General features: G+C 31.1%; 2 protein-coding genes across 2 annotated transcripts in view; one reads left to right on the forward strand and one right to left on the reverse strand.

The window, feature by feature from the left end:
* Nucleotides 1-307: 307 nt before the first annotated feature.
* On the reverse strand, nucleotides 308-3,403 carry HELRODRAFT_185120 (hypothetical protein). Its single transcript, XM_009029353.1, has 8 exons — nucleotides 3,242-3,403; nucleotides 2,226-2,296; nucleotides 1,873-1,952; nucleotides 1,650-1,787; nucleotides 1,425-1,516; nucleotides 1,153-1,289; nucleotides 877-990; nucleotides 308-589 (listed from the first exon to the last, which is right to left on the reverse strand). The coding sequence occupies exons 1-8, from the start codon at nucleotides 3,390-3,392 to the stop codon at nucleotides 512-514; spliced, it is 861 nt and encodes a 286-aa protein (XP_009027601.1). The 5' UTR covers nucleotides 3,393-3,403; the 3' UTR covers nucleotides 308-511.
* Nucleotides 3,404-7,327: 3,924 nt separating this feature from the next.
* Nucleotides 7,328-10,765, forward strand: part of HELRODRAFT_107827 (hypothetical protein) — a gene marked incomplete at its 5' end in the record, with an annotated part of 5,537 nt that continues 2,099 nt past the window's right edge. The window contains 6 exons of the mRNA XM_009029354.1: nucleotides 7,328-7,579; nucleotides 8,313-8,357; nucleotides 8,534-8,643; nucleotides 8,799-8,854; nucleotides 9,034-9,158; nucleotides 10,586-10,763. Coding sequence (XP_009027602.1) covers nucleotides 7,328-7,579; nucleotides 8,313-8,357; nucleotides 8,534-8,643; nucleotides 8,799-8,854; nucleotides 9,034-9,158; nucleotides 10,586-10,763 — 766 coding nt within the window. The remainder of the gene's footprint in view (nucleotides 7,580-8,312; nucleotides 8,358-8,533; nucleotides 8,644-8,798; nucleotides 8,855-9,033; nucleotides 9,159-10,585; nucleotides 10,764-10,765) is intronic.

Below are 10,765 nucleotides of genomic sequence, written 5' to 3' on the forward strand. Positions count from 1 at the left end.
CATCTCATCAATTTTTATGAAAATAAGATGGCCACATCGACAACACACAAACCGCTAAAGTTTTATATCGAAATTGGCTGCAATAACGGTACCACTTTTAGTTCTGCCAAATTTTTTTTAGATCACCTAACCAAACAAAATAATACCGGATGCGATGAAAATGACATTAATGCGACTAGAAGCTTCGAATTTATGAACATTTTATTATTTTGCTAAAAACTAACTGCCCTACTCAAAATAAAACCGCTACTGTAACAAACAGCGATGGACAAAAATGTTCACGACTAGGTCAGTTTGTATAGAATAGGCGCGATTAAGAGTTTATTTGTTTAAAACAAAAACAAATTTTCTGTCATAATTTTCTCTGTTCATAACTAGCACCGCCATAGCAACGAGGTGATGTATTTTGAAACATTAAGCAGAAGAATTAATTTATTAAATGTACATTCATTTACTGATGGCCTCTTAACAATCATCCCAACAAAACATTTCAACGAGTCAATAAATTAAATTAAAACTGGTTTATCTTCTCTCCTATGATGAGTTGCGTTTTGGTCAGGTTACTGAGGTACAGCATCATCAGCAGGTCCTGAATGAAAGTCATTTTTAGGAACTTTGCAATGAAAATAATTAGATGCATACATAAACTTGGCTTGACATTATATGATGGCATCACAATGAGCATTTCAAAAATAAACTTTGTTCACTAGAACAAGAACATATTAGATTTAAAAAAAGATAATGAAAATATTTCAGTTATACTGAAACACCAGTTGAGAAAAAAGCTGCAAACTATTGAAGAAATCTTCAAAGATTGTAGGATGACATTGTTAAAACTATTTTAACCCAACATTAATCCACCACAGGTCATATTACCTTCATATTTGAACTGACAATATCTTGAAAATCTTCAGGTTTTATTTTGGTGACGTTGTTGACAAGTTCCATTAGCGATCGACCAATAGTCGAATCAGATGGTACTTTCCCTGACTATTTATTAAAATAACACAATGTCAATCAGACCAATTGCTCTGAGGAGTAATGTAATTAATCTTGAAAAACATTGATGAAAACACATTATAAAAATAGGCAACATAATTAATGTGGAAACAAAATGTGATGACATAAATACTCACAATATGGGACACTTACCAAAACATTATCAATATATTCAATGACGGAATCTAGCTTAGCCAACATTTGAGTGCAGTCAACAGACACTTGCTTCAAGTCTTTTGGTAGGTTTGATGTTCTCTTTACTCGATCCTTGTGCTTCAGCAGATATTCAACTAGAAAAATTAGTTAAAATTAATAGATTTATTAAAATCACCTTATATTAAATCATAAGCTGTGAAAGTTTGAACAATTTAAAATAAATCCTCAGAGGATGAAGAAGTCACTTGAGTGATAAAAACAATACAAACCTCCAACTCTTTCAGAATCTTGATAAGCAAGTTGCAATGGAATTGGTGTGAACATGGTGCCGATTGTCTTCTCAGGCACTCCGACTGGCACACTGCAAACATGTAAGTAACAAACATTAATGTCATATTCCATCGTAAAATAAGCAATTAAATACATACACAATGCCCCACATGAATATGTAACACAGGTGCATGCAGCAATCTCAAAGAACTCAATTCTCCCACCTAATGTAGGCCTTCATGGACATGTGTGCCTGTTTGAGAGATGTGTCAACAGTGATGTGCACTGGGTTCTTGCATTCTCTGGAGTAGTAGTCATGTATGAGTACCGAGTGTTCGGACACATCGTAGCCAGTGGAATACCTTCAGTCAAAATACCAATTCATTTAATTTATAAAATAGAAAGATGAGGATTGAGGATAAAATATGACTGATAAATAGATGTTACCATCCAACAATGACTTCTTGTAGGTTGACCTTCCTGTGCAGATCAGTCATGTTGCGGGCAAACTCTATATCAACTGCCACCTACCACCAATAAATTAATTTAATGAATCATCACCACTTGTTATCGCAGCCGGTAGTAAGGTTATTTATAGAAATGAACATTATTTAACAATAGTCATTTTAATTGTGAATCAAATCAAATCAAGATAAAATGAAATAAAGTTGTAGACAAAACAAAATGCGAAACTATGTAAACAAAGTGATAAAAAACAACAAGAGCAATCAATTTGATAACAAATCTTATAATAAGATCAATAATTTATTATAGCACATCCATCAAAAATGGAACATCACCTCTTCTTCAGATTCATTGTGTGGCACGGTGAAACAGTTGGTGACTTCAACCGTGTTCTTCTCAACAGTTCCTACAATTTAAATTTAAATATAAAAAACCATGAAGACATGAACTAAAAAATAAGTGTAAGTATTAAAATATAATTTATATGCCTATTATTTTGGGGATTTGGTCTTGTAGGTTTTACAACTGCACTTATTAAATTTTTTTTGTTATGTTATGTTATTATTGTGCATTGTTTCACAAAAGTTTGAATTCCAAATGCAAAAAATCTAATAACTTTATATTTGGTAACCCCTTTTTTAATGCATTCACCTAAACTTAATTAATTTGATCTTATTGCCTCAATGCCTTTTTTATAGTTAATTATTTATTTAAATGAGCACTCACTAACTTTACTCTGGTCAAATATCCTAACGCTAACACATTTCCAAAACTTTAGAAATTGAACTATATAACCACAAACTTGTTCTTACAACATTCTATCTAACAACCATTTGCCTATTTCTCAATCAGTGACTGAAAGTAATATAAAAACATCTTATATTTATTAATAATCTTTTAACAGCTGGTATCGATATCGTATCAAAAGTATATCCATGAACATGTGTGGTCTAATTAAATATTGATTATAGTAGATCAAATAAAATTTGATTAATATTATTATTTTATTGATTAAATTATTTAATAAAATTAAATTAAATTAATTATCGTTTTCAAACTTTAAGAAACTGGCGTATTGTATAATAAAAATAATTTAATACGAAAATGATAAGAATATTTAATATTTATTGTAAAATTTAAATAAAAATATTATAAAATAAGGCAAGCTCCAATAAAATTAAAATTTTTTATTTTATTTTTCAAAAAGCACACAAAATAAAATTTTAAAAAACACAAGCCAAGCAGGCGAGAACAAGAATTATTGAATTATTATAATTTTTGACTTGTCATGTCAAGTCAAGTCAAGACCAGCAAGTTTTTTTGCCAACCAGACTGTAATAACATAACCAACCCAGTAAAGTTCCAATCACTCGCTTAGCGTCCTCATTTCTTCTTTCGTACGAATCAACAATGCTGAGGAAGACAACCGGATGAACTCGGCACGTCAGACCTACCAACAGCTCTGGACTCGAACTCAACGTGCCGAAAGCCTCGTTCGCCATATTGTTTAAAGTGAACTGGATTAAGTTAGTGAAAGATAATAAAAATGTTAAGGTAAATATTAACACTTAACATTAAAAACATACAAAATCACACAAACCCGTAGAATCAACAAAAAAATTAAAATGGAAAAAATTACAAAATATTTTGCTAAATTTCACACTTTGAAAAACACCTATAAAAGCCTTCAAACGTACCCGCGCACATTTTCAGTGCGCTTTAGAGTCTCATTCTTTATATATATATTACTTTATAAATGTGGGCTTGTATGATCAAATGGGCTTGTATGCAGTGTTGTTAAGTATTTAGAGTATTTAAATACTTAAATAGTATTTAAATATTTAAATAGTATTTAAATACTTAAATAGTATTTAAATACTCACCCCAGTATTTAAGAGGTATTTAAAAGATTTAATAAAATGGCAGTATTTAGACAGTATTTAAATACTTTTGCATGGTATTTAGTATTTAAAAAATTTAAATACTTTGACAAAAAATTGCATTATCAATCATCTATTCCACGTTGTATATTCTCTTTTTATTCTACATATGTGATGTGTATGTGTATACTATATAACAGTCTGTGCAAACTGCTCTAATCTGTTTGAGCTTAGGGCGAAATGCCTGCAACTTTTAGAACAGTCTGTGTCTACTATTACATCAAGTACATCAGAACCAGTTTATAAAAGCAGGATCAATGACAGTAAAACAGAAACTTTCTTTGACTTTGATGATGAATTATCCACAGAACGATCGCAACAACATTTTCAATATCTTAATGATGAAGATAAAGATTTTAAAATGTTAGACAAACATTTAAAAATTAAACAACTTTTCATTTGATATAACACAGCATTGCCCTCAAGTGCCCCAGTTGAACGTCTATTTAGTTCAGGTGCTCTTACTCTAACTGAACAGCGTAATCGTTTATCTGATGATCTGTTTGAGACATTACTGCTCCTTAAAGTTAACCAACATTATTAGTGAATTTTATGTATTAATGTCTTTTTTCATTTCTAATGGAAATATTTATGAGATTTACTAAAATGTGATGTGGGTGTATATAAAATAATAAAAATAAAAAATTTGTTAATTCGTGATCCTTTTTTATTAACGTGCAAATTTTAGTATCAAATGAAAACTGCAGGGTAGTTAAAATAATTTTTAAACACTTGTAGCCTGTATTTAAATACTTGTAGCAGTATTTGGTATTTAAATACTATTTAAATACTGAATTTTGACCAAGTATTTGCAAAGTATTTAAATACTCAACATGTGAGTATTTTAACAACATTGCTTGTATGGTCAAACGAAAGTACAAAATAAAAAACAATTTTAAAAGATACCAAAATAATGAAGTCAAATAAATACAAGAAACCGAATAAAACTTAAAATTTATACATTTTAAATTAAATTAATTAATAAATGAAATACAATTAAAATTTATATATATCCATGGTCACTGTCAATGAACTAAAAACTACACGAAATTGTTAGCCAGCAACAATTCAATAAACCTTTTCTTAAACACTCCCAAACTGATACCCGAGGTCGAATCAACAAATCAAATGTAGCCATTCCGACAACTATACATCAACCATCAACCAATGTCAATCAATTTCAACATGAACTCTGAATCAGGATTCATGATGATTAACCCAAACGGATTAAGACTGAACTTAATACTTTACTTGTTACCACACACTCACACACACATGCACAGACACACACAACACACACACACACATACAAACACACACATAGTTTACGTAAACACGCGTTACAGCAACCATCCATTTCACACAATTATTTCCACAATTACTTTTGCTAAAATTCTAGCTGAGCTTGCATTTGAACATGGTCTGTATGCATTTAAATTTTTTTCTTTTCCAAACTATCCAAATGATAAAAACTCCTAACGTATTTAGCTGAATAAGACATCAAATATTTTATATATATACACAGTTTTATGTGACTTTATTATTATCGTGATAGAAAAACAACCTCAGCTAGTTAATTGTGATAACAATAGCAACCGGGTCATCGATCCCATTACCTACAACATCAACAAAACAACAACATCAATCACACCAACAAATAAAACAATAACAACAGGATTAACAACAACAACAAAAAACAACATCAACAACAACAAACAACAGCAGCAACAACAATAACATAAAAAGTAAGCGAAGCAAGCAGCAGCGCCGAATTTTTCCTCTTTAATAGTGTATCAACACAACAAAGAATCTTACATATAATTGCCATGTATACATACATACAAATATACAAAGTCTATTTTCGGCTCTTAACCTTATTTTGTAAAAAAATTTATTTGGCAAATGTAAATTGCTTTTGTTGTAATAATAATTAATAATGATAAAAACAATAATAATGATAATAACGAAAATAATTTAATTTTATTTGTACCGAATCATAAATAAATAAATAAACAAATATAATGAATAAATAGTAATATATATATATATATACATATATATTTATTTTTTTCTATTGCTGAATTTTCTACTACTACTACTACTACTACTACTACTACTACTACTAAAGCTGCTGCTACTGCTACTACCACAGCGATGTCGCCACGTTTTTGGCTGCCAGACAATCTTTTCATCATCTGGCTACTAATGTTAAGCTGGACATTTGGTCTTTTTAAAGAAGGTTCAATAACTTTGTTATTATTATTACTGTTGTTATTGATATTATCATTGTTGTTTTTATTGTTAGTATTAATATTTATTATTATTATTATTATTATTATCCTTGTTGTTGTTATTGTTGTTGTTTTTGTTGTTGTTGTTATCGTGATCATGATTTTATTAATCGGATGTGTTTCATTGGTATTATAGTGAATTCCAAATATTTTACTAGTAGCCTTAGTAGTTGTAGTAGTAGTTTTACTAGTCGTAGTAGTAATAGTTGCACTGCTTGGCCGGAAAATTATGCCCCCCGTTGTGAGCAGGGTTGTTATAAAAAGTCAGTAGAACTCAGTTTTTATACAGGAATATTTATCATTTTTAGTTGCATACACGAAGTAATTATGAACAACGCTCAATAATTCGAGTATTTTTGGGAATGTGGCGTTGATGTAGTGAACTAATCGGGTGGGTTTTTACTAGATTCATGAAGTATTCTATAATCTGACCATGAAAATGTGTAATTTGTTAATGGAAATCCAGAAATTTTTGATTCGACCGAATAGTTACTATAATGTATTACTGAAAACGCACTATAGTTCAAATTCTTTGAAATGTGGCGCTGATATAGTGAATTAAGCTGGTAGTTTGTTATTAAATTCATGCCGTGGCAGATCTGAAAGGGCCGTGTCATGCTAGCGCCCACGATGCGTGCTATATTTATAGTAAAATTCAGTAAAACTCACTCCTCACTCAGTTTTTAGTCGAAAATTTTAGACAAAATATTGACGTGATGAACCATAAAATGGTCACTGGCCTAATTTTAGCCACACCATTACAAACTTGATTCGTTCTGTGCCCCCTCCTCAAATTTCAAAATTTAAACATTTTTATTATTTTGGCTCCTTTAAAGTTGTCTAAATCAGCTCCTGACTACTACTACTATTACTTAATTTTTAAATAATTTTTGGTTTAAAAAATTGCTTTAAACTTTTGCCTATAAAATATTTAATAGATGAAAAAATATCTTCCCGTTATATCTTAAATATCTTCATATATATAATATATATAAATATATATATAAAAATATCTTCACAAACTGTTACTAACAGTATTTTCAGTCTTGGCATTACTTTCATTACAACTACTTTTAATTACTTTTAATTATAATAATACTAATACTATTATTTCACACACACACGCACACACAAACACATATACATACATAGACTAGCTGACTGTCAACCAGCACGAATAACATAGAATATATGATAATGTAATCTATGGTTTGTACATACACACACACACACACACACACACACACACACACACACACACACACACACACACACACATACATACACACACGCACATACACACATGCAGTTAGCGCGAACGACGACGAATTTCGGCTACTACAAGATTTGTTTGAACGCCGTGATGGTGGCTACAACCCGCGGATACGCCCCGTCGAGAACATCAACAGCATCATACCCGTTGGCTTCGAACTAGCCCTCATACAACTTATCAATCTGGTGTGTATATGGTGTGTGTGGTGTGTAGAAGAGTATGCCAGAGGGAGCTTTTAGAGCCCCTACAATGAAAAATTTTCAATTTATATTATTTTTTGTATATTTTATTTTTATTTGTGCTTAACAATGCCGTACAATGTGTGCTACGTACATCTCATCTTTGAAATCGGAATTCTATTTTGTATAATATTTATAATGGGTGCTGTTTCATGTGTGTACTACTACTACTATTATTAGTAGTATACTGTCAATAGTGATAGTATTAGCAGTAACAGCAGCAGCGGCAGTAGTAGTAGTAGTAGCAGCAGCAGTAATAGTACACACGAAGGAACATTGTTTAATGTTCAGGTCCTTAAATATTCTACGGTTATTGATTAAACAACAAAATAAATAATAATAATAATATTTAATATTACTGTAAAGAAAATGTAATAATAATTAAAATTATTAATTATAGTAATTAATAATTATTATTATTACTGTTATTATTGTTATTATTACTATTATTCAGTTGCGTGGATCTAGACAACTTTGACGGAGGGAAAATGTTAAAATTTTGACTGGGGGTCCAAGATTTGTTGTAGTATGGCCAAAATCACTCTTAAATATTTTTCGCTCGTCACGTCAATTTTTGGTCGCTTTTTGGCATGGAACGGTGTGCAAAAATTGAGCCTCTGCCCCTCTTAGATTATTATTATTATTTTATTATTATTATTTATTTTTTAAACTAATATAGGATGAGAGGAACCAGATTATGAAGACGAACGTGTGGTTGCGACTGGTACGTCCATTCAATCAATCTATTTTTGTTTATTCACTTTATTTCTTTATAAAGTCTTTCAATCGTTCTGTTCTATCCATCTATTGTTTAATTAATTCATTCATTCATTTAATAATTAATTCATTCATTCATTAATTATTTTATCCGTTCGTTCATTTATTCGATCATTCACTCAGTACTGGTGTGATTATCAATTGAAATGGCTCAAGTCAGAGTATGCCAACAGTTCGGTCGTTCGAATACAGCCTGATCGCGTTTGGACTCCTGATGTTGTTTTGTATAATAAGTTGGTGGTCTGATTGGTTGATTTGTTGATCAGTTGATTGATAAGTTGGTGATTGATTAGTTAATTGATTGGTTGATTGATTAGTTTGTTGGTTGTGTAGTAGTAGTAGTAGTAGTGGTGATAGTAGTAATTTTGTATATGGAACAATTTTATAGTGCAGATGGGCGATTTGAAGTCTCTTTCAAAGCCAACGTTTTGGTCAACCATAATGGTGAGTTTATTAACACAACACCACCACCCACAATTATATCAACAAAGATACTAACAACATCAACAACAACAACAACGTTTGCGAAAATTTTACAATAACACAAAAACACAAAACACACCACTTGAAACACCACAGCACACACCTCTCTCTCTCACTCACACACACACACACACACACAGGTTGGATCATGTGGATTCCATGCACAATTTACAAAAGCAGCTGCAGTATTGACGTAACCTACTTTCCATTTGATGAGCAAATTTGTGAAATGAATTTTGCCTCCTGGACTTACGATTCTAATGAGGTTCATAATTTTATTATTATTATTGTTATAATTGTAGTTTTAGTAGTAGTAGTAGTAGTAGTAGTAGTAGTAGTAGTAGTAGTAGTAGTAGTAGTAGTAGTAGTTAGTAGTAGTAGTAGTAGTAGTAGTAGTAGTAGTAGTAGCAGCAGATCCTGAATTTAGCGGTGGAAGGGGTGATTTTAAATTCTGAAGCTGCTGTTATAATTCCTGTAGAGAGGATGATTGTTATTATTATTGGAATAAAAAAGCTATAGAATGTAGTAAGTTAGTAAGTTGAAGTTTTTGAAATATTGTCAAGTAGCTGACGAACTTTTCTTTATTTGCAGACTTTAGCGGGGCGAAACTAAATATGTATTGTCTCACTTAGTTGAAATAGGACTACTACGGCTGCAATGCTAGTGGCTGCCATGATCTTCTCCCCGTTGCGAGCAGTGTTGTTATCAAAAGTCAGTGAACTCAGTTTTTAGGCAGGAATATTTTTCATTTTTAGTATTAGGCACGAATAGTTATCCTTATGAACTGAATCAACTATTTTTGAGAATATGGCGCTGATATGGTGGATTGAGCTGGTAGTTTGTTACCAGATTCATGCAGTATTCAATCACCTGAGCATGAAAATGTATAATGCGCTTCTGATGTCATTCTTGAGGGGCACTATACAAGTCATCAAATACAATGCAATGTGGTAATCGAAATCTTGACGTTTTTGATGTATACTATCTTGAACGGACCGAATAGTTATTAATATCATTATATATTACTGAAACACACTAGCTCGAATTTTTTTTAATGTGACGCTGATGTAGTGAATTAGGCTGGTAGTTTTTTTCACCATTGAAGCAGTGGCGGATCTAAGGAGGCAGGGTCGCGTTACGGCCCCCGGTGTGAGCAATATTTTTATTAAAATTCGGTAAAATTTTGTTTTTAATCAAAATAATCGACAGATAAAAGGTCATTAGCCTAATTTGAGCCACACTGGTACAAATTTAGTTAGTTTTTTGGTCCCGGTCAAAATTTAAACTTTTTTTTTATAACTTGAGCTGTATTTTTTCAACAGTTTTAATTTGTCTTTTATCAACTTAAATTGTTGTGATCACCAATTTAAGTTAAATTGCATTATTAATTTAGCAATATAGTCATCATATGGCATTTATTGTGATAGAATCATTAACTGAAAAAATCATTTCAAACTAATCTGTTCTCATTGTACACATTCTGTATAGGATGACGAGCATCGCAAAGTATTTTATTTTATAATATTGTATAATAAGTTCTACTTAATTCTATTAAATTTTAATTATTATTGATAATTAATTCTTTGTTTTTATGAGTGTTTTATTCCAAAAATAAAAGAACGTTCCAATTGTTATTATTGTTATTATCATTTATTATTATTACAATTACTATTACTGCTTCTACTCAACCAGGTAAAATTACACTGGTACCTGGAAACCAAGGGGAACGAAACAGTTCCAATTGAGGTGTATAGCGACATTGACCTCTCCGACTACGAAAAAAGTGGGAGTTGGGATTTGGTGGAGATCCCGGGACAAATTTTGGAAAAAGATAACAAAACCGTCATTAATTATAAAATAAAATTACGCCGT

Source organism: Helobdella robusta, assembly GCF_000326865.2.
Source record: "Helobdella robusta unplaced genomic scaffold HELROscaffold_6, whole genome shotgun sequence".
In the NCBI taxonomy this organism is placed as follows: domain Eukaryota; kingdom Metazoa; phylum Annelida; class Clitellata; order Rhynchobdellida; family Glossiphoniidae; genus Helobdella; species Helobdella robusta.